At 44.0% G+C, this 27,295-nt stretch overlaps 2 protein-coding genes across 2 annotated transcripts in view; both read left to right on the forward strand.

The window, feature by feature from the left end:
• The window catches only part of KIAA1324 (KIAA1324 ortholog), a 61,312-nt gene extending 58,356 nt beyond the window's left edge, over window positions 1–2,956 (forward strand). Inside the window, exons 21-22 of the mRNA XM_006179938.3 lie at window positions 259–424; window positions 1,501–2,956. Coding sequence (XP_006180000.2) covers window positions 259–424; window positions 1,501–1,569 — 235 coding nt within the window. The 3' untranslated portion in view covers window positions 1,570–2,956. The remainder of the gene's footprint in view (window positions 1–258; window positions 425–1,500) is intronic.
• Window positions 2,957–9,401: 6,445 nt separating this feature from the next.
• SARS1 (seryl-tRNA synthetase 1) lies at window positions 9,402–26,353 on the forward strand. Its single transcript, XM_006179942.3, has 11 exons — window positions 9,402–9,644; window positions 15,547–15,617; window positions 18,622–18,702; window positions 19,650–19,808; window positions 20,744–20,887; window positions 21,671–21,826; window positions 23,518–23,739; window positions 24,323–24,452; window positions 24,721–24,878; window positions 25,493–25,622; window positions 25,959–26,353. Exons 1-11 carry the CDS (start codon window positions 9,509–9,511, stop codon window positions 26,114–26,116), a joined length of 1,545 nt encoding a protein of 514 aa, XP_006180004.1. The 5' UTR covers window positions 9,402–9,508; the 3' UTR covers window positions 26,117–26,353.
• Window positions 26,354–27,295: the final 942 nt, after the last annotated feature.

Genomic DNA, 27,295 nt, shown 5'->3' on the forward strand with positions numbered 1-27,295 from the left:
TAACAAAAATAATGACTTTATAATTCCAATATTTCTATTAAGCCTTGAGATCACAGAAACAGCCAGCCTTAAGGAAAAAGATCACTGACCTGGGAGCCAAGAGTCTTAGCTATATGCCCGGACCTAATACCATTTTGCCATGCTTCACTTCCATTACCCATGGTATGGGAATACCTATTTATCACCCAGCTTTTCTCCTTCTTTCCCCTTTAGTTCACATTTTGGTGTCTTGTCTTTCCCTTCCTCCTTGTTTCATAGATTAGAGTACAAGTACTCCAAGCTGGTGATGAATGCTACCCTCAAGGACTGTGACCTGCCAGCAGCTGACAGTTGTGCCATCATGGAGGGCGAAGATGTGGAGGATGACCTCATCTTCACCAGCAAGAAGTCACTCTTTGGGAAGATCAAATCATTTACCTCCAAGGTAGGGAGCACTGAGGTCAGCCTGGAGAGCTGGAAAAGACACCAGTCCTAGGACACTGAATGGTGCCACACCGTTCAGGGACCACTACTCTGCCCTCCACCCTCCATTCTATTCTGTCCCCCCTACCCTGAGAATCCTGGCTTCTGCCTCTTGTATTTCCACACCGACACTCTTTCCTCTGGGGCCCAAGGCTGCTCTTGACGAGGCCCCTTTTCTCCCAACATGCACTCCAGTTCATGGACTGTTTGGGCCCTTTAACTTCCAGAAGGAGTACCGAACCATCCATGTTGTAAGAATCATCCCTGCTCCTGCCCTTTTTTTTTTTTTTTTTTTTTTGGAGGGAGGGGAAGAGGCGATCTCTAGGATCAACTTCTGATGGAAGTGAGGGTCTCCTTTGGCCAGCGGAGGATGCTGTCCCCTGGATGTCTGGGCCAGTCCTTTGAGGGCTGAGTCATAGCTAAGTCTATCTAGGCTGTTCACTGCCGAGCAGTTCTGAGCTGGGAGAGCTGTGGGTGAGTGAGTGAGTTTGAAGCTCATAAATGCAGTTCAGACAACACTCACTGGGCGTGGGACAAGCAGAGACTATTCAAGCAACTGCTCCAGGGCCACAGGTTTCTGTGGTCCCACTCTGGCAGCACCCACAACTCACAGCCACCCTGATTCAGCTCATCCAAACTGGGTAGGGAGGGTGGTAAGGAGAGGAATGTGGGTAGGTGTTTCCCGAACCTCATTCCCCTATGCTGACCTCCCAGGGCAACTCCCTTGGCCTCCTTAGATGTTGACTGTTTTTTTTTTAACCAATGGGGGAATAATTTACCCTGGAAACCTTGAGTCTTTCTGGAACTTCCAGAATTCAGCAAATATGTAAAGCAAGGGGTTTTAAAGATGTTTCTTATCCTCTGACTGACTGAAGGGGGCAAGAAGAATAGAGGATATCTTATGTCCATGTTTCCACAAAGTGACTAAAAGCAAGAATCTCATGAGGCTTCCTCTGTCACCTATTTTCCATTTTTCTCCTTTGTTCCCCAAACTTGCCCGTGTGCAGCAGCCAGCTCCTGTCACCATCTCTCTTTCAGAGGACTCCTGATGGGTTTGACTCGGTGCCACTGAAGACATCCTCAGGAGGCCCAGACATGGACCTGTGAGGGGCGCTGCCCCGCCTCACCTGCCCCCTCACCTGGGCACCACACCTGGCAAGCCTGTGGCAGTGTGGGTGCCAGCTTCCTGCAACACCCACTGCCGGAAATCTCTTCATTGTGGCCTTATCAGAAGAAGTTTGAATTTCAGAGCTTTGTTTTTTTATAGAGTACCCAAACCTTCCTTTCTGCTTGCCTCAAACCTGCCAAATATACCCACACTTTGTTTATATATCACTCCCTCGCTTGCATCTTGTTTCCCAAAATGGCCCAGCCGTCGGAGCCATAGCTTCATCTGCTCATATTTCTTATAGCTCTGGAACAAAAATGTTTCTCTCTTCTTAAGTATAGAAACTACTTCCTCTGTCCTCTTACTTAAGGGCAGAAGCAGCTGGGAGTTTCCCTGATCACATGCCCTCAGCACACGACAACTTTAGGAGCGAGGCTGGGGGAGGAGGGTATTGGCAGCCCTGATGCACCATCTTCGTGGCTGCCTGGATTCACCTCTCCTGGAATACCAGCTCGAACTGGCATAATGGATAGGCTGAGGACCAGATGAGCAAGGCCTGGGTAAGAAAAGGCTTGATAAGCACAAAGAGAGGCAATAAGGAAGGTTTTGTTTTGTTTTGTTTTAAAACTAGGTACTTCATTCCCTTCCCTAAAGTGATAAATATTTTCACTGGAGCCAAAGGAAGAAGTTCGTCAAGAAAATGCCCAAAGCTCTGATGGACATGGATCTATTCTCCCCCTACCTTTTTTTTTTTTTTTTAACCTCCCTCCATCTCCTTATGACACTAAAGAGAACCAGGTAAGTCCCAAGCCCAGATGTTCAAGCTTTAGTCTCTATTTGCTTTTACCCAGAGATGCCAAACATTGCCAGTGAGCAAAATTCCTCACCCTTGAGTCCCCATTCCTAGAGACCTGGGCCATATTAGGGAACAAGGGTATCATATTTTGAAAGAACACAAGGAGGCCAAGGTTTTAGTGGGGCCATACTGGGGAGCCAGCCCTAACTGGGATGGACCTGAGGTGGCCATGATGTCTGCTTCTAAGCTTAACACATCCACTCAGCCACAGAATAAACAATTTCTAGGCTGGCCAAGAAAGGCATGGACTCCCAGCCCACACCCCAGCAGCAGATCCCGATCAGCCTACCGGACTAACTAGGGGAGCTGGACAAGGTGTCCACCAAACTGGGACCTTCGCAATTTCAAGTCCCTGTCCTTCCCTTCTTCTGTTCTCATTTCCTCTGTGTGCTAAAAAACTAAAAAGACTTCTGGTCCCAGCTTCTGGCAGTATCCCTTCTGAAAGGTGAGTAAAGTCAAAGTCCTCTGCGCCCCCTTTCTCCACTTCCACGTCAAGTTATATCCGATGAAATTTAAGCAGCTAGAATGGTGAAACCAGAGCAAGAGTTTAAATTCTATTTGTCTTTCTACTAACGGCAATTCTCCTTCCCTCACTATCTGGCTAGAATGACCAAACCTGGTCAAGGGCCCAGTTGCCCATGGTTTGTGCCTGTCCCCTTTCTTAAATGGCCATTTGGTGACCAGAAGGTAGGTGAAGAATTTAGACAGCACTTCTAAGTGGTTTGTCTGCCACATAATGGTTTGCTGATCTGATTGGCCTCTGCTACCCTGGCAGTGGTCTTGTAAAAGGGTCAGTGAGAACTGGAACCCTGCTGTGACTTCTGGCCAACAGGAGCGTCACTGAAGGCAGGCTTCAGTTTGGTTCAGTGAATCAAAGCTTTTCTTTGGTATCTAAATTCTCCCTCCTCCTGTCTTCTTGTGGGACTCAGGCTCTCAGAACCTGTGGCCATGGTGGGATTTACCCCAGTGGATGCAGACAGCTAGCTTCCGAGCTCCAGCCTAAAGTCTTCTGTAGCCTCAACAATACCCCAGGCATCTGCTTTACCACCAAATAACTTTCTTTTGTGACAAAGGCCACAGACGGTCCTTAGAGTATTCTAGAATCAACAGGAAAAAGCACACACCCTGCTGACGTCTTTACTCTGACATCTTGAAACCGAGTGCTCCCAGAGCAACCTCAGACTCCACTGATTTGGTCATAATACTTTAAGGATCTCCTTCCTGCCTTTCAACTACCCCTTAGTGTACCAACTTCTGCGTATCTTCCTTGTGTCCTGGCAGGGGCTCCTGAGTTATGCTATGGGAGTCACCTGTTGCTCCCCCAGCAACTTAGACACACCTTCGATATTTTTTAACAGTTCTATTGAGATGTAATTCAAATCCATACTATTCACTCATTTAAAATGTACAATTCAAGGGGGAGGGAAATAGCTCAGAGGTAGAGTGCATGCTTAGCATGCAGGAGGTCCTGGGTTCAATCCCCAGTACCTCCATTAAGAAAAGAAAAAAGAGGGAAAAAAAATGTGCGACTCAATAGATTTTTAGTATACTCACAGAATTGTGCATCCATTACCACAACCAAATTTAAAACAGACACATGTTACTTTACGTAGCTAAGGCTATAGTGTTTTGCACAAGCTATTGGGGGAGAGACTGTGGGCTCAGGAGATAAAGTACTTCAATCCTATTTGGCTACTTAAGAGTCCTTGAACACATATGTAACTCTTACCATGTAGACATCACCTCTGTTTGGCCAGGAATACAAATGAAGATTGTGCTGTATTCAAGGACCAGGGGATTTCTTATGCCAACAAAACTTTTTTTTTTGTCTCACTCTACATTAAAGATAAGACTGACTATATTTATACAACAGAGACTTTGTAATGGATTTTTCAGCTTTGTGAAACCAAATTTTTGTCTCATCAAGACTGACTGGATTTCCTTTTTACTCTGTATTCCCAGAGTTTGTAGTTTAGTTTGTTAGGGGATGGGTATCGCATGTCACACTTTTTTGTGAAATAAAAAATACATTTTAGTTGTTTTTCTTGAACATGGGTTGGATGGCTGGATGGGTGAGTGAGAAATGGTAAATGTTCTTGAAGCTTAAACTGAAGAGAAAGACTCTAGAACCCCAAAGTGACAGAGAAAAAGGAATACTTGGGAACAATATGGACCTACACTAGAAGCCTCTCACCGCCTGTTGAGGGATCAGCCGTCAACCAAAGCCTCAGTTTCCACAATAATAAAAAGCAGCTGATAATGCCTTACCTCCCAAGATTGGGTGAGGATCAAAAAAGAGAACACATAAAACATTTAGCATGTCAGGTCCATTCCCTTCCAGTTCAGTTTTCTCGTGGGTGGCACTGAGGTCAGCCACATAACGATGTACCTACAAAGAGGTAAAATTAGCTTATTTGGTTTGAGGTGGATTATTATGGACCAGATGTGGATAAAATCCTAGAGGACATCAAGGATGCACCATTTCCCAGGGAAGCTGGATTTTGCTGTTTCAGTGCTTTCCATCACTCTAGTTGTGGGCACTTAATCCCCTAAAAACAATTCCCTTAGCTAGTTGGTTGTGACCCATGTTTGTTTTGACTGGTGGTACCTGGGTTGTACTGGTGATTAAATATCACCCCCTGCTTATAGGATAAAGTCCAAACTCTTTAGAATGAAAGTAGGAAAGGAAACTCGAATTCATTTGTCATTTCTATGTGTCAAGACTGGAATAAGTGCTTTCAGAGCATTGCCTACCTGGTGCTCAGAAAAGCCCTGGAGGCAAGTCCTATCCCCACTGTAATAGGTGAGGAAACTGCATCTCCCACAGATTTAGTAATGTGGTGTACACAGTCCCTAACAGCACATCCTTGTACTCTAACCACACTGAATTTTTGACTGTCCCTCAGTCACAAGCTCTTATCACAACTCTCTGCCTTGACAAATGCCTCTGCTTCTTCCCCTCCCTTTCCTTTTCACCTGACAGACTCCCACCAAGTGTTTAAGGTCACCCCGCTGTGAAACCTTCCCTGGTTCACCCACTGGGGATGCAGTAGTGAAGAAGCAATCACATGGGAATGCCGCAGTTAGCTGACCTGAATTCAGTCATGTACTTACTGTGCAGCGTCCCAGTGCATCAAATAAGCAACAGACATGACCAAGCTTGAAACCAGGGTGGGGGCTGTGGGGAATGTGTGAAGTGAAACACATTGTCAGGTGACCAGGCGAGAAGAGTCTAATGACTTGGTCTAAAACTTAATGAAGACATTTAATTGATTGAGAACCACAGAGCAACAATGGGTATTAGAGAGCCAGAGAAATTGATGTAGGGTTGCATATACAAAACTTTGTGGACAATTAAGCTATTCAAGGAGAGTTTGGAATAGCTCTAATATTCCAATTAGAATAATATTCTAATAATAATAATATTCTAATAAAGTGGAATAAACTAGTTCCACTTTAGTGCTGAAGTTAACAATCCCATGTAAAATGTAATCTCCCATATAATACAGTGTGGTAGGAAAATTGACACCCTGTTCCAATTTGAACAGAGGGAGAGGCAGGATCCAGGTCCCCCAGGTCCTGGCAGCCCTCTCTAATATATACATATATTTATATAAGATATATGTAATACATATATTTTCTAATATGATATACATATATATACATTTTTTTAATGGAGGGACTGGAATTGAACCCAGGACCTCCTGCATGCTGAGCAGGTGCTCTACCACTGAGCTATACACACCCCCTAAGCCCATCTATAATATTTTTAAATGGTTCCTCCTTGGGTTTGCCCAAGGATGTCAACATCAACTTCCTTTGTTACTGTGTCTCTAATAGAAGGAAGTGGGCGGCCAGAATCTGAGGTTAAGTTGTCAGTTCTTCCTGAAACAGTATGAGAAATGTTTATGTACTGTGGCTACCTAGAAGGGTGTGGAACTAATCTGGGGGAAGGGGTGAAGAGGGTAACAGGAGGAAGGAGGAATTAGCCAGTTTAGAGGAATTAGCCAGTTTAGAGGAATTAGCCAGTTTAGAGGAATTAGCCAGTTTAGAGGAATGGGGTGGGGGGAGGGGGGAGGAGGGGAGGAGGGGGGAGGGGGGTTGGGGGTGGGGGAGGGGTGGGGAGGGAAAGGAATTTCCAGGGAGAAGGGGCTTGCATAAAGGCTCATGGCAAGGAAGGGGAGCCACAAGTAGCTCAATATGGGGACTGTGAGGGGGGAAGGCCAAGACCCAAAGATGGAACATGATAAGAGTAGCTGGTAGAAGGCAGATCATGAAAGGCTTTGCAAGCTGTTTGGATATTTTCCTGAGGGCAACAGGTTGCCACTGAAGGCTTCTAACAGAGGAATGAGAGGATAAGGCTTGCTTGTCAAACCCTGAGAAATTCTACTCCAAATCCAAGACAAAAACAGGAACAAAAAGGGCAAGGAGGTGCTAAAGCGAGGCCCAAGAGTGCCGTCCCACATTAGCCAGCTCAGAACTGGTGAAAACTCAAAATGGCATCTATGGCTGGGTGCTCCGCCCTCTTTTCTTGCTCCCACGTGGCAAGGACTCATTCCCTGTTGGGCTGCCTACTAGCTGCCCAGGACCCCCTAGGCAGTATCTCACCTAGGATTCTGCTTCTGAACTGCAACAAGCTTCTAAGCCCTCAGCCTACTCCCTGCAACTCTCACCCAATGGGGATGTAATAAGCACCTACCATGTGTAAGGCACTGTGCTAGGTAGGTCTTGTGGAGATAAAGATGCAAATATCCAATGGTCTCTGCCCCATAAGATAAAGCCACATTTTTTAGCCAAGTTCCTCAAGGTTCTGTTTTCTGCTAATGAATGCTAACAGAGACAAGCCCCAATATTAGACTATCTTAGACATGTAACCAGTATTCAGGTTTTGGCTTCATTGCTTAACTTCCCTGGGATTCAGATTCTTCATATAAAAGATAAAGGAGTTGGCTTAGCTGTTTAGCAGCTGGGGGGTCCTTGATCCCCAGAGTTTTCAGATGCAGCACCCAAGAACTAGTCTCAGTATTAAAGCCTATCAGAAATCACACATCTGAAGGTGATGTGGCTTCACACCATCACCAGTAACCCAAGTATCATGTTGGGCTGCTCTTGTGTTAGCTTCTGGCAGGAAGTACTCAGTGTAGTAACTGGTTATTACCCAGTGATAAGAAATTCTAATTGGCATCCATATGTGTCTGATTAGTAAGAAGGGAAAACAAATTTTTTTAAAAAATCATGTTCGTTAGACAAAAGTATTTCAAAACATGGGGACAAGGTGACAAAGAGATTAGGGATTATTAAACTAGCAGATAATTGAGTCCCCTCCAGCTTTAAAAATCCTATGACTCTAAACTGATAAATCAAATATGCTAATATGTAAATTTGTTATGCTTATCAGGTAATATGAGCATTTTAAAGAAAGACGGCTGTAATCTAATGATAAGAATAATGGTGAAAATTTCTAAGCAAAATTGGAGAGGTCAGAATTTTAAGGCCATCCTTGTAATTATACTGATGACCTCCTTAAAGGATTAGCCCAGAGCCCTCCTCCTTCAGGCCTGGGCCCAGTATAGCCTCAGGAACAACCATCACTGTTTTGAAACTTAACAAACAATGCACTTTGGCAGTGCTTTCACTGTCATGGAAGCAGTCAGCTGCCATCACAGGCTTCCCCTCAGATTTCAGGGAACCCAACCCTTTGAGGACAGTCTTCTTACGTGCTTTCTTCAGAGACTGCAGCTTCCAACACTCATTTCCACTTTTTTTTAATTGAAGTATAGTCAGCTTACAATGTGTCAATTTCTGTTGTACAACACAATGCTTCAGTCATATAGGAACAAACATTTATTCGTTTTCACATTCTTTTTCACATAAATTACTACAAGATATTGAATATAGTTCCCTATGCTCCTTTCCACTGGTTTTAAATCGAACATCCTAGGCAAGCAGAACCTAGGGGGGAAAGCACAGACAACCCATTTTCCTAAGCCTCACTCTGGGTCTCTACTATTCAGCTCCACCACTGTCATTAGCCCTGTCCCACATCTCAGTTGGCTTGGCAGAGTCTTGCTGGAGACTAAGGATAGCAATGCCATATCCTCATGACAGGTGCACAAGCAAGTGGCATGAGACCAAGGTCTTAGCACAGCTAGCTTTGGGGCACTGGGGGTGGCTCTAAACTCTGTAAGGTAGAAGGATGGAGGGAACCGAATGCCTATTCCCAAAACCTCCAAATAATCTCTTGTTACCTGGGACATTCTTTATAACTTTGGCTCCAGTCACCCAGAGTATTTCAGTGTAAAGGCCTGAACGTTATAAAGTCACAATTTGATGAAGTCTTTGTTCAGAAGATTTTCAAATACATCCAAGACACGACCTCAGTATCTTATACTGCCTGCAAATCTGTTAAAATATTTTCTCCTTGGAAAAGTTTCCTCATGTGTCTCTCTGAAAGATGTCATTCACTCGTCTCCAACCCTGCGTTCAGAACTGTCAGTAAGAAGGTCAGTCCTGTTCACCGAGTTATCTGGTTAAGAAAGGTATCCTAACTCTGAGGCAGGAGAGCAGGGATTTTGAGTTGAGGTAATCTGGGGACTAAAATATGGAGGCATATTCTTGTCTCAAGATGGACAAGAGAGGAGAGGTTCAGAGAGAGGGTCCAATCTTAGGACTCAAGCTTGTAAGGCGGAAACTGGCATCTATAGGAGGTGCCAGCTTCCAAGCCAGTGATTATACTGACAGGCTTCGCCTCAGATACGCCCTTTAACATGAGGCGGAAACAGGCACTGGCTTTTCCTTTACAGGGCAGTCAGAGCCGGGGAAGAACACCAGGAGCAGCAAGGCCCGCTAGTGGGCCAGTCCCGGGCGCAGCGGAAGAAGCCCCGCCCCCCCAGCCCCGCCTCCGCGGCCCCGCTACCTCCTACACAACCTCTTCCCGCCCAGAGGCGGGGCGTCCGCACAATCCTAAAAGCTGCGCCTGCGCGGGAAGGGCGGGTCAGCGCGCCGGTGCAGTGCGTCGGTCACTGGCTGGCGGCTGCGGAACGAACCTCGCGTCCCTTAGCGTCGGCCCGGGAGACGGCACGATGGTGCTGGATCTGGATTTGTTTCGGGTGGATAAAGGAGGGGACCCAGCCCTTATCCGAGAGACACAGGAGAAGCGCTTCAAGGACCCAGGACTGGTGGATCAGCTGGTGAAGGCAGACAGCGAGTGGCGACGATGTAAGTACCGGGTCGCTCGGGGTATCCCCGGATCCTAAACCCAATTTCATCTCTCGGATCTTGTTACCGCTGCTGAGGCCACAGCTTCCACCCCCTTGTCAGACCCTTCCCAAGTTGCGGTGACTACGAAGCTCTCCCTATGCCCTAAACAGCACCCGAGGAGCCGGGACCATCCCACTTCTTCCCTCTGCGGGGACCACGCGACCTCCGTTCCTAGTGTGCCGGGTGCCGCTGGCTGCTCCGGAGTCTGGGGAAGGAGCATGGCGCATGCGCATCAAGACCTGTCAAGCCTTCCGGCCGCAAGGGTAGCCAAGAGAAAGTCAGGGCCAGAGTTTGGGGGCGAGGGGGGTTCCCCATTCCTAACACTTAATCGTTGGTCGCCTCCGGTCTTTTTCTCATCTTCAACAAGGCCAGAGTAGTCTCCCTTTGTTTTGATAGAATCAAAGACTCCAGCCTACCTGAGTCACATCTGCACCTAGTAGGTTCACTCTGCCCATACTGAAAGCATTTTGGAACTTTGGAGGCCGCTCCCTGGCTAAAAGCAAGGATCCTGGGGCTGTTGGGAAGGCTATTCCCCTGAACTGTGGGCAGATCTTTCAGAACCGAGAATAGTCTTAAGTGGTAGATCACACAAGGGCAGAGGGGTGTGGTGAAGCCAGAAAAAGCTTGTAATTATTGAGGCTATTTAATTGTGATTTGTGGAATTTTTCCAGAAAAGACATTGGCAGAGTTGGGCTAGAACCTGGAACTGGTCTGGGCATCTTTCATGAGGCTAAATAGAAACCTCTGCCTAGATTAGCTGGAGTAGTCACTAACTAGCCAGTTTCTGTTAAAACACGTGATTTATTTTATCTGATGCAATAGGTCTGCAACCAGCTGCGAGCCAGGTTTCTGACAGCGCCCTGCAAAGGCAGTCACTGTCCAAAATTGTGATGGATTTCTATTAGGAAAGTTAATTTTCTTAGGGGTAGGGAAAGAGCCAAAGGAAGAGTCAGTAACATAAGGGTATTGGGTACCAGGAGAATATTTATTTAGCTCAGATTGTCTGCTGTTTCTGTACATCACAGTCAAGTCCACTGTGGTGGTTTACTTGACTATGAAATCCCACCACCAGAATTTCAATCTGAAGTTTTGAGTTGCAACAGAATTAAGTTAAAAGGAAGGGAATAAACTAGACTGGACACTTTTATTGAGTCAGAAGTCAGAAGTATCAGATTTTTGTATGTCTAGCTATTTTCCAGCTGCTCAGTGACTTTGAATGTGTTACCTAGTCTCTTGTGTATAATGTACATGTCTATGGGAAGTTCTGTCTTTTACATAAGGAGTGGATATGTGGTGAGGGGATGAACCAGGGACAGGGTTGTGTTTTATTCATCTGTATGTCAGTACCCAGGGTATACATATACATAGCGGATATACATATATACATGTGTACATATAATCCTAGCACTGCACCTGGTCCTTGGTAAGGGCCTGACAAAGATTTGTTGAATTCATGAATATCTTCTGTGTTCAGGGCACTTTGCTTTTCCATATGGAAAGCAGTTGGCGTAGTTTATTTTCAACGTATCTATTGATTTGATTCCTTTCTACTTGACATCCCTAACCAATATTCTCTTTGTATCCAAGGGAAGTTAATGATTTTTCCCATCACTGGCTGCCCATGGTGGACATTGACAGATCTTGTTTCAAGATTCTTTTACATCTGAACCTCAGATCAGAGGTTAGGGTTCTTCTGTCATTAGCTATAATGAGGAGTTGCAACCCAGAGCCACATGAAGAACTCAGATCATGTTCCCTGACTGAAGACACAGGAAGCTTCATAAGGCCCTCCATTACAACTATACCTAATTGTCTGCCTGTAGACCTCCAAGGTCTAGCGCTCTGTGTAGAACACAGGAGTCTGACATGACTTGGAGTCAGAGCACCACATTGGGGTTTACCACACCTCTTCAAAATTTAAGGATTCGAACTGTGGTTTCTTCTTTTTAATTCAGAGTAATATAATGAGGACACACTTGGGTGTATAATAAACATTTGTCAAGATGCCTTCCAAAGTCACTAGATTTTTGTATATCTTGAATTACTAACTACAGGAATTATCAGTTGAAGTTACTTCTTCTTAACCCGACTTCACAGGCCTTAAACCAGGCCCTTATTAGAATAACTTTCTGTTTCTCTTTCACCCCAGTCTTAGCTAGTCCAGAGCCACGCCTAGGATGTGTGATCCCATATGCTATCTTATATAACTCTGTTTTGGCATTTATACTATTTTTATATGCAACCTTTTAAAACGTGTTTTGAGATGAATCCGTAAATTCAGTAAAGTGTACAAATCTTTTGTGCAACTTGGTGAATTTTACAAATCTATACACCCCTGTAACCATCATTCAGATCAAGATCTAAGACATTTGCAGCACTCCAGCAGGCTCCCTCATGCTCCTTCATGGTCACTTACCCCTTCAAAAAAACAGTATTCTGTCCTCTATCACCATAAATTACTTTTGCCTGATTTTGAACTTCATATAAATGGACTTAATACTTTTGCCTGTGAATTCTTTCTCTCAAAATTATATCTGTAAGATTATTCTATGTTGTTATTTGTAGGAGTGTTGGTTCTTTTTCACTGCTGTATAGTACTCCAACATGTAAGTATACCAGCCAGTTCTGTTGATGGACATTTAGGTTGTTACCAGTTTAAGGCTATTATGAATAAGGTGCTATAAGCATTATGTCTTTAGGTGAACATAAGCACTCATTTCTGTTGGGTATGTACCCAGGAGTGGAATTGTTAGGTCATATGGTACACATATGTTTAGATTTAGTAGATACTACCAAATAGTTTTCCAAAGTGGTTGTAGCAGTTGATACTCCCACTAGCAATATATAAGAGTTCCAGTTGCTCTACATCCTTGTCCTTACTATTGGCAATCCTTTTAATTTTAGCCCATCTGGTGGATATATAGTGGTATCTCATTGTGGTTTTAATTTGCATTTTCCTGATGACTAAATATACTGACTTTTCATGTAGTACTTTTCATATAGTACTTGTTAGCATTTGGACAGCATATTTTGAGAGGTGTCTGTTCAAGCCTATTGACCAATTTTTATTTGATTGTCTTTTTCTTATTTTGTAGAAATTCTTTACCTATTCTGTATACAAGATCTTGTCAGATTGCATTTATTGCAGATATTTTCTCCCAGTCTGTGATCTTTTTGCTTTGTCTTTTAATGAATAGAAATTCTTAATTTTAATGATATCTAATTTATTGATTTTTTTCTTTTGTAATTTGTGCTTCTTGTGTTCTGTTTAGGAAACCTTTTCGTATCCCAAGGTACTGAAAAGATTCTCCAATTTTTTTTCCAGAAGTTTTATTATTTTACCTTTCACTTTTAGGTGGATGATTTCTGTCACATTGATTTTGGTGTATGATGTGATATAGGGATCGAAGTTCATTTTTTTAATGTGGATGTCTGATTGCTCATGATAAAAATGCTGCAAGCTAGGAAAAGAAAGGAACTTCCTTAATCTGATAGTACGTATTTATCAAGCATCCGGAGCTAATGTTATTCTTGATGAAATATTGAATACAAGTAACAAAAAGCATCTCATACCTACAGATATATTTAGTAAATGATGTTCAATATCCCTACACTGAAAACTACATAATAGTTAGGAGAGATTACAGATAATGAAGGGATATGCTCTATTCATTGATTGAAACAGTCAGTATTGTTATATTGTTTTTTAATTGTCATATTTCTCTTTTATTTCCCAGCACCTGGTACAGTGTTGTTGCTGTTTTGTTTTGTTTTGTTTTTTTAATATTCCCAACACTTAGCACAGGGCCTTGCCAATAGGCAGGACTACATACAAATTTTTAAAAACTTACAGATAATAGACTTACAGAAAGTTATAAAAATAGTATGAGAGGTCCTTCACCCATGATAACATCTGATATAACTGGTACAATATCAAAACCAAGAAATTGACATTGCTACAGTCCACAGACCCTATTCACATTTCACCAATTTTACATATACTCATTTGTGTGTGCCTGTAGCTCCATGTGATTTTTATCACATGTGTAGATTTATATAACCACTGACACACAAGATACAGAACTGTTCCATCACCAGAGAGATCCCTTTTGCTGTCATCCCTTTGTAGTCCATTCCCTTCCCCCTGCCCCCTCTAACCCCTGACAACCACTAGTCTGTTCTCCATCTCTGTAATCAATGTGAATAAGTGATTGAAAAAGTAGTTATATACTTTGTGCTGAAGGTTAGTTTAAAGTTTGGCAAAACCTTAAATGATAGTCATGTCTAGGTGCTGTCTTATCTCTACCTGTCCAAAGCTTGAGTTTTACCATATTGTTGCTAAAGCTTAGATTCAAGAGGTCCAACTATTTTTTTTAATTGAAGTATAGTTAATTTACAATGTTGTGTTAGTTTCTGGTGTACAACATAGTGACTCAGTATACATATATATTCTTTTTCACTATAGGTTATTACAAGCTATTGAATATAGTTCCCTGTGCTATATAGCAGGGCCTTGTTGTTTATCTATTTTATACATAGTAGTTTGTATCTGCTAATCCCAGACTCCTAATTTGGCCCTCTTTCCCTCCTTTCCCTTTGGGTAACCATAAGTTTGTTTTCTCTTGTCTGTGAGTCTGTTTCTGTTTTGTAAATAAGTTAATGTGTGTCTCTTTTTTTAGATTGTACGTGTAAGTGATGTTGTATGATATTCGTCTTTCTCTTTCTGATTTACTTCACTTAGTATGATAATCTCTAGGTCCATCCATGTTGCTGCAAATGGCATTATTTCATTCTTTTTTATGGCTGAGTGATATTTCATTGTGTATATACATATACCATGTCTTTTTTATCCACTTGTCTGTCAGAGGACATTTAGATTGCTTCCATGTCTTGGCTATTGTATATAGTGCTGCTATGAACGTTGGAGTGCATGTATCTTTTTGAATTAGGGTTTTCTCCAGATTTATGTACAGGAGTGGGACTGCTCTATCAAATGGCAACTCTATTCTCAGTTTTTAAGAAACCTCCTTACTGTCCTCCATAATGGCTGCACCAAATTACATTCCGACCAACAGTGTAGAAGGATTCCCTTTTCTCCACACCCTGCCTAGCATTAATCGTTTGTGGACTTTTGAATGATAGCCATTCTGACCAGTGTGAGGTGATACCTCATTGTAGTTTTGACTTACACTTCTCTGATAATTAGCGATACTGAACATCTTTTCATGTGCTTGTTGGTCAAGAGGTCCAACTAATCAGGGTTAGACAATACCAAGATGTTAATTTGGGCCAGAATACCTATGCAGGCTGCTTAGTGCACTGTCTTCCCCAAAAGAAACCAAAATGTAAGAAACTGAATTATTCTCAAGGCTGCCAGATGAGCACTGTGTCAAAGCAAAGGGAATAACATCAACCATTTCTAGCACAGAGATGTAGCAGCCAAGTTCATAGGAACATGACTGCCTTTTTTCTAGATTCTGGTGCATACCACAGGGTTTCTTTAAATGAATTTTGACATAATTGAACTGGTTATAGTTACTTGAGTATTTTCTGGGTTTCTCAGATATGTCACTTTATCTATAGTGGTATCATCCAAGTTGTGATACTTTTAAATTTCAGTCCCAGAGTGGCCTTTTCTTTGTCACCAATTGCTGGGGAATCCTATCGTAGTCACCAATATATGCCAACTAAATTGGGGATTCTAAAGCTGTAAGATTTCACAACTTCCTGAGGCAGATCCTTTAGCTCTGCCTGCATTCTGGCCTTGGGCTGAGATTAGTCCTAAGGAGCCATGATTAGGAACGGAGGTGTCAACATTTGTGCCTGTCTTTGCTATATTCTTGGGTTCTTCATTCTTCAGGCAGATTTCGGGCAGACAACTTGAACAAACTGAAGAACTTATGCAGCAAGACAATTGGAGAGAAAATGAAGGTAAGAGAACTGAGTAACAGTCTTGAGAGCGTGAGCAGAGGTAATTTACCTTATTCTTAATTAATACTCACATAATTTCTAAGTTAGTGTTGGATCCTATGAGATACTGAATTTCTTACCAAAGGGGGAAAATTATTTTTAGAAAGAAAGAAAGGAAAGTGGGGAGAGACATGAGGCACTTTGAAGCATCAGTGAGTCCATCTTCTGTCCTCAGGTATGTCTTAGTCTGTTTGGGCGGCTGTGACCGAATACCATTGACTGGCTGGCTTATAAACAACAGAAATTTATTTCTCACAGTTCTGGAGGCCGGGAAGTCTGAGTTCAAGGCGCCGGCAGATTGATGAGGGCCCACTTCCTGGTTCATAGACAGTCGTCTTGCTGTGCCCTCACATGGTGGAAGGAGCTCTCGGGGGCATCTTTTATAAGGGCACTAATCCCATTCATGAGGGCTCTGACCTCATCGCCTCTGAAAGACCCCACCTCCAAATACTGTCACACTGGGGATTAGGTTTCAACATAGGAATCTGAGGGGGACACAGTCTGTCACAAGATAAGATTCTTGCCACGCATGTCATTCGTTGTCTGTTCTGTTCTTATAATAAGAGTATGAATTTCACCAGTAATCCTTTCCAGTTATTTCTTGAGCTTAACCTACAATGCCAGAAAGGTTTTCTTGTGGCAGATTTTAGATTCTTTATCTTTAATGAAGAGAGCACAGATATGGAGTCCAAATCCTAGACTGTTGGTTATGTGACTTTAAGCAAGTTAACTTCTGAGCCACAGTTTTTTTTTTGTCTGTGGAATGATGATTCTAACACAAACTTTAGAATACAATTGTGGGAACTGAATTTCTTAAATATAGAAAACATGGCATAATGCCTAGAACATTGTAGTTACTTAGCAATGGGAGTAACAATGGATGGCAAGAAGCTACTGGCCTTCATTCAGAAACCCTTCCTGTCCTTGAAGAATGTTGTTTCAGTTCAGCCTTACTTTGGTAATTAGATTAGTTCATGTTTTGAATCTTTCTTCAAAAATACCCTTTTAGCCCTTAATCGTTTTTTAAAAAAACATTAAATTCACCCTATAATCTGTCTTGTTTTTAAGTTGCAAACCTCTAAGCCAAACCAAAAAAAAAATTAGGAAATTTTGGAACCCGAACCAGGAAAGAGCATAACTAATGGACTCCCTTGGGATTCTAGCACCTTATACTTATGATGGTCTGCATCCTTCTCTTTAACTCTGTTTTGTTACACTTTCAGCCTGTCACAGGCTGTAGAAATTGATATCGATAATCACAGAGTTTTCTTCCTGTATGATTATCCTTCATGAGTCCTGTATGTGGGACTCATGAAGCTAAGTCTTTTGCATGTCAGAGGCCCCATAATTATATTAATTTCCACATACACTCCTGCCTATGTGTTCTTTGGGGCACATATAAAGATAGTGCCGGCCAAGTGTTTTTCAGAGCAAGAAGATGGGAGTAAGTGTTTTCGTTTGCAGTAACATTTTTAGTTCCCTTTACTGCTGGCCCTGCAAGGAGTGTTCTGGCTTGCTGTCTGTTGAAATAGTACTACAGTGCTTTAATTTGTATAGCACTTGAAAGTATTCAAAACGCTTTCATATACATCTCATTTTGGTTTTGATCTTTGCTGTAAACCTGGAGTGTATGTAGTACATTTGTCAGTCCTATTAAAAGGGTAAGGTAATAGGCTTAGGAAATTAAGGGGCTTGCCTCACATCATGCCCTAAGTTAGCTGCAGAGCCAGAACTTGAACTCAGAACTTGAATTTGCTGCCCTAAAGGATTATCCAATAGCAAGAGAGCCTCAGCTATCTTGACTACTAAATGGAAAGTTTTGAGATTTAGGCCATTTTTTTCTACTCAGTAATTCAATGCCTGTTTTCATCAAGACTCATTCTGATATTTTCAGACTTTTCCAACTTTTTAAGATGATTTTGCTTGAATCCCTGAGGGTGTAAGTTGAATTTTGAATAGAATCCTTGTCACTTTGATGTATGGCTGTCAAATAAATCTTTAGGACACTAAACATGATTTCAATACATCTATATATTACTTTTACTTGCAGAGCAGACCCAAATTCTTCTCAACTTACTTTTATGTGTCTTACTGGGGTCTTACATGTCTTGTTATAATGACCTTTGATAATTTTGTTTATCTCAATTTAATTTAACTCTTAAAATTATTTTCTCCATGGCTTTGGGCAAGGATTAGAAATGATGCTTTGGCAGAATATCGTAAAGAAGGGTGAGGAGAGAAACCAGAAGGGAAAAAATTTAGCCCTGCCATTTTGCCAAATTGCATTGATTGCTCTAAACTTAGTTCCGGGTTCTGTGGCTTTTTTCCTCAAAAACTGTGTTTCTTTGGCTCCCTAATATTCTATCATCCCATCCATTTTTCCCCCTTAGCCTCAGTCCTCAGGGCTGGGGCCATTCTTAGCAGGGGAAGGAAGGTTCACAAATTCACGTGCAGGCACCTGCCCAGCGCTGGCTCCTGAGCATTTTCACACGATCTCTGGGCCATAACTATTCTACGTCCATGTCGTTTCTCTTCTTAGGTTCCTGATGGTGTCAACCCTCTGACCCCGATGGGCTAATCCATCTGTCCAGGATCAGAAAACTAGAAAGTGGCAGGACTGGGACTTGAAACATTGATTTCTTGCTTCCAATTTACTAATTTTTCCTCCCATGTTTTGCATCTTTTAGAGACTAAGTTATATAGACAGTTTTGTGACTAGTTTATATGATATATTAATTTGGTGTGCACTTATAAAAAATATGTCAGAAATTTTCTTTTATAATTACTTGTGGTGGGGCGTATAGCTCAGTGGTAGAGTGTGTGCTTGGCATGCATGAGGTCCTGGGTTCAGTCCCCACCCAGTGCCTCCATTAAGGACAAAAACAACAACAAAAACCCTTCTCTATAGTTAATTGTGCCTTTGTGTTGTTGTTACTTGGTTCCTTTTTTTCCCCCTCTCCTGCAGAAGAAAGAGCCAATGGGAAATGATGAGTCCATTCCGGAAGATGTATTAAATCTCGATGACCTCACTGCAGACACTTTAAATGTAAGATATTGTCCTTTTCCAGGTTGGGATTTCTGCTTTTTCATCTTAGCTTTACTCCCAGACAAGCAAGTACTGACACTCTGCCCCACGTAGCATTGTGGCATCCTTGAATTTCTGCAGCTGGGAAATGTCCCCGTCCGCCCTTGTTATACTCTGTACTGAGTATTAGATGGCAGAGGTGGAGACAGGAGGAGAGGAAAAGTCGAGTGGGAAGAAGAGAAAAAAGGAACTGAACTATGTTTGATTTATGTAACTCCATTTCTGCAGAGTCAAGGAATTTTTGATTGCTTGTAATTCAGTCAATATTGACTACAATAGGCCTAGAGCAGTAATTTTCAAGTTTTTCAGTCACTGAACCCTTCCTTAAAGCCCATAGCACAAAAGCATAGCAAGAACAAAACACAAAAAAGCAAAGTTGCTGTGCTCGAAGGTCTCGGTTGGGGGTGCTGTTCCCGTCCTGCCCTACCTGCTGAGGGCTCCCCAAGAAATCAGGGTACGGTTTGAAGCACCTGAAATAAGGAATACAAAATAAACTTAAGACAAGGTCTCTTGCTCCTAATAAATTTATAATTTTCCTAGAGAACAGTTAAATGTGGTAAATAATAGAGAGCCAAATTGGTATAGTCAGGAATATCAGAAAGTGCAGGTGGAAAGAGCTCTTAAAAAGAGTGGTGTTTTAAGGCATTAAAACTCCTGAGATATAGAGGAACAAGAAAAGTGGCCAGAATTTCTCCATCTCTGCCTTAGGCACCCCAAAAGAAACTGCCAGTGGATTTGTCAAAGACTGTGTATCCCTGTGGGAAATTAATCTCAGTTCTTTGAAAGCCTTCAGTGTCCATTTTTAAAATGCTATCACAAGGGTTGTCATTCGACGGTTAGGGCCACAGAACCTTTTTCCTATTCTGTCCTTGACTCGCCGTGGATGGGCTTGACCTGTTTGTCTTCAGAACCTGAAAGTCTCCCAAATCAAAAAAGTCCGACTCCTCATCGACGAAGCCATCCTCAAGTGTGATGCCGAGCGGATAAAGCTGGAAGCAGAGCGGTTTGAGAACCTTCGAGAGATCGGGAACCTTCTGCACCCCTCTGTGCCCATCAGTAATGATGAGGTAGGCATCAGTGCCACAGCAGGCTGGCGACGTCGCCCCTCTCTGTTGGGGAGGGGGTGGGGTGGGAGGAGGACGCCCAGCATAATAGAAGCAGGCTCTTTGTATATTCGCTCTGCCCACCAATTGAGAATTGGAAGTCAGATCCCTGCCTGATTGGGAAGTAAGCGGAGACAGCAGGTAGGTGGAGGGAGACTCCTGGCACAGAAATCTCTTCGCAATCGGGCTGCTGTCCTCCACTGCTTGTTGCCCTTGGTAGCAGCTAGTCCTGTGGGAGGGATCTGCAAAATCACCCTCACCCCTCACCCACACCCTGCTGAGAAGCTGCAGGTTGAAGGGAAATCTGCATGATAAAAGTTTCCTGCTGAGTGGGAGCTTCCCCAGCACAAAGCTGCTCTGAGCCCAGCCTTTGTTCCCTGACACCCCAGCCCTGCCAGGGCCCATCTGTGCCTCTTTCATTCATTCCCTGGTGAACGAACATTAAACTCACTGAAGGCTGGGGTGGCAGACTCAGGAGGTCAGGGCCCCCAGCCCACCCTCGTGTGGCCCCGGGACCAATGAGAGCCTGGAAAAAAAATCTACATTCTCCTCTGTACCCCAGGCAATGCTGATTGTCCAAGGAAATGTCTGCGTGCAGGATTTTCAAGGAGTCACTTAAAAGGGTAAAAAATGAGAGAATACTACAGATCTTTTGCAATATCGTGATTTTGGCTCCATGGTTAGAATCACTTCTGGGAATTTATAAATTATTATTTCTTTGTTGAGCACAAATTCTCTTGCACATTCCCTCCTCTTTGTACACAAGGATCAGAGCCTAATATTGGAGTTAAGCAGTAGCTTCACAAAGCTCTGAGTTGTTCTTGGAGTAGGATTTGGAAAGACAGAGGTTGTAGAATTTAGAGATAATGCGTCTTTCTCTTCTGGTCTTGTTTCCTTAGGATGCGGACAACAAAGTAGAGAGGGTTTGGGGTGATTGTACAGTCAGGAAGAAGTACTCTCACGTGGACCTGGTGGTGATGGTAGATGGCTTTGAAGGCGAAAAGGGGGCTGTGGTGGCTGGGAGTCGAGGATACTTCCTGAAGGTAAGAGTCGGCAACCAGGGAGGCTGGTTATAAAGAAAGAATGGGGGAAAAACAAATGCAGAAAACATAGCCTAGTTAAAGAGCCCACAAGTGTACCACTTGCACTTGCCTTTCTACTACAGACTTATTGGCAATTAGATACAATTCTCTTTCTAAGGCAGGAGAGTGCTTATCAGGATTCCCTAGAACAAAAGCCACTAAGCGATCCTCTGTAGTGAACACATGTTCTGCTGACTGAGTTAGAACAGCCTCTGCCTTTAAGGAGCTCAGTGTAATTGGACAGTGGAACAAGTAACAAAGAGTCAGAACTCACTGTGACAAGTGCTGTGGTGTGAGTGGGCCCAGAGTGCCATGAGAACGGGTAAGCAGAGGCAGCAGGTCCAGATTAGCTGGGACAGAAGGCAGATGAATTCAGGGAAGCCTTCCAGAAAGACATGGCAAAACAATTTCTGGAAGTACTGTCCATCTAGACACACACATAGATGTGGTCTACATGTGCAAATGAGTCTAGTGTGTTAAGAATTAGCACAAGAAAACTTTCCCATGTACCCTGGGCAAGGTAAGCCTTTTCCCTTGGTCTGATATCTTAAAGGGAATTCTCTGTGGATGATATGCTGGCTTAACTAGTGTGTTAAGAAAGAACTACATGAGTTGAGTCTGTTGTTGGGATCTGTGGTCTTCGTGGCCTCCTCTTTGCCCCCAGTTGCCCCTGAGGGTAAATACTAGCAGGCGAACATGGTGGCGATGGAACGCAATCACACAGTGCTGTCTCTGCTCCTTTAGGGAGTCCTGGTGTTCCTGGAACAGGCACTCATCCAGTATGCCCTGCGCACCTTGGGAAGTCGGGGCTACATTCCCATTTATACCCCCTTCTTCATGCGGAAGGAGGTCATGCAGGAGGTGGCACAGCTCAGCCAGTTTGATGAAGAACTTTATAAGGTGAGTAGCCTAGGGCAGTGTGGCAGAATGACTTCTTAAGGTATGAAGTTTAACTTCAAAGACCTAACCTTGCTGCCCCGCAGAACTTCTTGCGGTGATCGTTGAGCACTTAAAATGTGGCTAGTGCAACTGAGGAAGTAAATTTTTAATTTTTATTAATTTTAATTTAAATGGCCACATGTGGCTAGTGGCTCCCATTTGAACAGCGCAGACACAGAGCCTAGTTTATCGTTCCGCAGATAGTCTATGTGATGTCTCTAAACTGAGTGTGCTTTAGCACTGTGAGGTTAGAAAAGAAGCTCATATATTATTATTAAATGTGGACAAAAGGAAGTTGTAGAGGTGGCTGATCTTCCCATGTCCTCCCACTCCTGACCCCAGACTGGAAGCTTCTATAGGGTGAGACATACTTTCCTTGGAATGGATGTAGCTTCCAGTTTGTGGGTCTTTCTCAACCATGGACCACCTCAGGGAGAGCCAGAGGATTTGAGTTGAGGTTCAGAAGGTCATTCTGATGAACCAGCTTTCATAACCAGCTGTAGCACCCGCCACCTGCGCCCAGCACTCAGAATTTCTAGAGTGTCTCTGCAAACAGCTGCTCATCACAGCAGTGTCCACATCTCACTTGTCCCTCTCCCTTAACACTGTTCTGTCATGGCGGGGGCAGGGGGGGTATACTTCATTCTTATCTGCTGTTGCCTCCCAAGACCCAGGTAGGGGATAGTTAGATAACTGCTCTTGGCCTCATCTGATTTAGCTTATGTAGAGAGATGAGTTAATAATTAGAACCTTCTGCCCACTAGGTCCTGTTGGTGAGTTCAAAGTTAGGTTTTCATTGAAGATGCAGTGGGAAATAAAATGCTCTGTCCAAACCCTGAGAGTTAGTACAGCCTGGTGTCCTCCTCTTCTTCCTTTTAATGAGAGGAACATATACGTTATTAGAGGAGACCTTTTTTATCTTTTCTCTTGTTCTCATCCCAGCCCCCAAGACTGGATAATCACTAACTGAATTTTAGAAGGATGCCCTGCAAGTGACACCATGGAGAAACTTATATGGAGGATTATGAGAAATACTAGGTGGCAGGTGCTCCCTGTGTTTCCTGCATTCTCTGTCTCTTATCCAGATGCTTCTTGAATCCATAGGCCGGGAGAGTCACAGGTCTCCATAGTGAGGAATTTTGACTGGTACCTCTTGTCTGATAACCTCAGTTTAATAATTCTCTAGAGCAGTGAGAATTCTTCAAGGATGATCACACTACACTATCCCATAAGCACTCAAGAGAGCAGAGACTGTCTTTTTGCCCAGCATTGGCAAAAAAGACGTGGCGCTTACTAAGTGCCTCATAGACATTTGTCAGTGGGATTAATTTATATTGCTACCAGTTCAGGTTTTATTTCACAGTTGCCATTATTGACATCATACATCATTTATAAGTGTTTCACTTATTACATAAAGTAAAAATATCATCAGAACATTTTACCTCCTTTTAATTTGCATTTCTTTGATCTCTAGTAGGGACCTCATTTTGGATTGACCTATTCCCTCCCTTGTCTTTTTAGCATTTCTTTCTCATTCCTAGGCAGAGATTGAAGAAAATTCTTCCTCCCATCACTTGACTCTTCTTTGGTTTCTTGCTCGAGGTGAGGTCCTCCTCATTCACTTTTAACTGGTAAATGTTACCCTCCTACAGGTGATTGGCAAAGGCAGTGAGAAGTCTGATGACAACACCTACGAGGAGAAGTATTTGATCGCCACCTCCGAACAGCCCATCGCTGCCCTCCACCGGGATGAGTGGCTTCGGCCAGAGGATTTGCCGATCAAATATGCCGGCCTGTCCACCTGCTTTCGCCAGGAGGTGGGCTCCCACGGCCGTGACACCCGTGGCATCTTTCGAGTCCATCAGTTTGAGAAGGTGAGTAGACAGGTCAGGGTGAGGAATAGGACCCTTCTATCTGTCCAGGGTGGTTGGAGGAGAGACGGGATCTGTATTTTCAGGCCCATCCCAGCCCCAGGCTTTCCTCTCGTTACCACCATCTGTGTTTCTGGGAAGAGCCAGAGAAGCGCGTGGTGGAGGGGTGATGAGCATGGACTCTGGAACCAGGCTGCCTGAGTCCAAAGGCCAGCTCCACCACTTACAGCTGTGTAACCTTGAACAAGCTGCTTAACCTCTCTGTGCTCAGTTTCCTTCTCTGTAAAAGGCAGATAATAGTTGTACCTACCTCATTAGGCTACTGTGGAGATTAAACCAGTTACCACATGGAGAGTACTTAGCACAGTACCTGGCACGTATGTGAGGAGCTGTCTGCACAAGCTTTTGTTCTTGCTGTGGCCCCAGCCAGTCCAGTTCAACCCCCTTCTCTCTTGCCAGGAGCCCCAGCCATGCCTGACTCCCAGGGGTGTAGGAATGGGTCTTCATTGTGAGCGTATCTCCCCCTTCAGTCTTCAGTTTATTCACCCTGTGCTGCCATCACCATCCCCTCTGTCCCTCTTTGCAGATTGAACAGTTCGTCTACTCATCGCCACATGACAACAAGTCCTGGGAGATGTTCGACGAGATGATTACTACTGCAGAGGAGTTCTACCAGTCTTTGGGGATCCCTTACCACATTGTGAATATTGTCTCAGGTATCGGCCTCCCTCCTCTGCATCCCACAAACTCCAGCCTGACCAGTTGAGCTGCCACACAAAGAAACAGCTCGCAATCCAGTTAATCGCCCACGTTAATTAAAATATCACACTCTTCTCCCTTGGGAGTTTTTGGTGATAAGAATATCTAGGCGTGATTTCACTTCTGGGGATAGGCTGTGAACTAAAGAATTCTTCGGGTTTGCTAAAGGTTAGCCTTCTGAAATACCATCCCTCCTTCATGAATTCTGGGGGTTTTTCCTTACAGGATCTTTGAATCATGCTGCCAGTAAGAAGCTTGACCTGGAGGCCTGGTTTCCAGGCTCAGGAGCCTTCCGTGAGTTAGTCTCCTGTTCTAACTGCACAGACTATCAGGCTCGCCGGCTCCGAATCCGATACGGGCAAACCAAGAAGATGATGGACAAGGTAGACGGCTCCTGGGGAGTTGGGAAGCAGGGCCTCTGGTGCAGAGTAGATCCATCTTATTTCTGAGTCTTTGGAGTACGTTATTTCCCAGAATCCTGGGAAAATCTGACCAAAAAGGGAATCTGAAAGTAACTTCACTGAATCAGGACTGAGTCCATTTTGATAGAAACCTGAATCTAGCTCTATTCTATAAGGTAATTCTAGCTTTTTTCTTTTTGGCTTTGTTTTTCGTAACTCCAGATAAAGTGTAATCCCCATTTGTCTACATAGAACAAGTGGGAGGCAGTGTTTTCCCTCTTCTCACCCAAGAAGAGTTGTAAGCTTCTCTCTTCAAACCCAATTTTCAGACCCTAATCAAAATACTGGGACCTACCACTGGTCACTCATGGAGACATGAAGAATCTCCTGAAGTTATCTAATAGGCAATGAATACCAAATACAGTTCAATTTTTAGAGATCAATAATGTATAAAGCCCATTTTTTATTTGATTTTGGATTTGGATTTAGATAGTTGGCAGCTGGGGAGTTCTGGCTGAGTGGCTGGTTCCTGGTCATCAGTAAGACCAGCTGAGGGTTGAGTGTAACTGCTTCCTCTGGGGACCCTCTCCTCGCAGGTAGAGTTTGTCCACATGCTCAATGCCACGATGTGTGCCACTACTCGCACCATCTGTGCCATCCTGGAGAACTACCAGACAGAAGAGGGCATCATTGTGCCTGAGAAATTGAAGGAGTTCATGCCGCCAGGTGAGACTCCCAGCCCAGCCCACCTTCCTCCTCTTCTCTTGTCTTCACACTCTTCTCAGTAGTAAGCCCCTTTCAGAATGCACCAAGTCTTCTTGTACATTCTTGTCCCCAAAACTTGCCTGTCCTCTGGTGCTGGGCATTGCAGGGGGCCTGGCTGAAAAGTAGCCAGTACAGACGTGATATTCTGTTTAAACGCAGCTAAAATTCAGACTGGGAAAGAAAAGAGTCAATGAAAGCAGTGCCCGCTGTTGTCGTGTGGTGGAACTTCTCCCCAGAGGTCCCTGGGCTTTGACTCCTGAGAAACCCAGGGTTATTTGGTTGGCTTTTCCTTTACAGGTCTCCAAGAACTGATCCCCTTTGTGAAGCCTGCACCCATTGACCAAGAACCACTGAAGAAGCAGAAGAAGCAGCAGGAGGGCAGCAAAAAGAAAGGAGCAGCAAGCGATGCTGCCCTGGAGAACCAGCTGCAGAACATGGAGGTCACTGATTCCTGAACATTCCTTTCTCCCATTTGGCCAGGCTTTCATTTCTATCAGCTGGAATCTCAGAGCTTGCCCACCGTCAAGGAAGCCAAGCACGCACTCATCGCCCACCCCATCTGCCTGCATTGCTAAAAGAGGAACCGTCTGCCGCCGTGTACAACGCAGTGTTCCTTTTTTCTCGCTTGGACATAGGATCCAGTCACCGATGACTAATGAAACCATGTAATAAAGCATCTCTGAGGGAGGGTAGGACTATTCTTCAATCTTCTGCCCAGAACCTGAGCCCTGTCTCTAACAGTTCTCCCTGGAACCATGCTCACTTCTATTTTCCCTCCTAGATAAGGTCATTATTCCATTTAGCAGAGAGCCTTTGAGAAGGTAGGTGAAGGCAGGGGTAGATTTAGTAAAGGCTCAAGGGGAAAGTGGAAACTTTGAGTCTTAGACACACAGGCTTGCAGGGCAAGGGCAGGGTCCTCCTTTGTAAAGTTGTTCCTGCCTTATTAAAGCAGTCAGGTACGGCTAGCTTAGGGACCAGAGTTGATATAAAAAGCCTCACAGCACTTCTGTTCCCTAGGAAGGGCTCCATTGGGAGGGAGGGAGGCTGGGAGACACCAGGGTGATGAGACTGTTTAATCCAAAAGAGCCCCTAGACACAAAAGCACGGGGCAGGGCCACATAATAGCTACTTTTCTCTTTCCAGTCGTCCCCAACTGCCTGGCAGCTTGTAGCTGCAACCCCAGAGGATTGATAGAGCCCACAGGCCTGGGGGTAGGGGGTGGGGAGAAGGTTTTAGTCACTTCTCTGGAGCTCCCACTGTTGCCCTAATAGCGAACCCACCCTTTCTCTGTGGAGGACGATGTTTAGGCTCTTTATTTATCTGCCGCCTCTCATCTGCATCTATAAGCACTATTTTAATAACACCTTATGTTAGTTTAGTGCTTCTCCCCTAGGAGTCTAAAAGACTTCCTATAGATGATCTTTATCTTTGTGACAGTCCCAGGCGGGAGGGTGAGAACATGTTTATACCTCCTCTGTCATAGGGAAGGCAGTACAAGGTGGGGAAGGGAGATGAGAAAACATGGCCGGGTGGAAACCAGGAGCCCTGACTCCTTGGCAGTGCTTGATGTTTGCTGTGTTCCTTTGGGAGGATGAGAACAGGACTCTGAACCGGCCTGTCACTTAGGAGCTTTA

Source organism: Camelus ferus, chromosome 9 (genome assembly GCF_009834535.1).
Source record: "Camelus ferus isolate YT-003-E chromosome 9, BCGSAC_Cfer_1.0, whole genome shotgun sequence".
NCBI lineage: Eukaryota > Metazoa > Chordata > Mammalia > Artiodactyla > Camelidae > Camelus > Camelus ferus.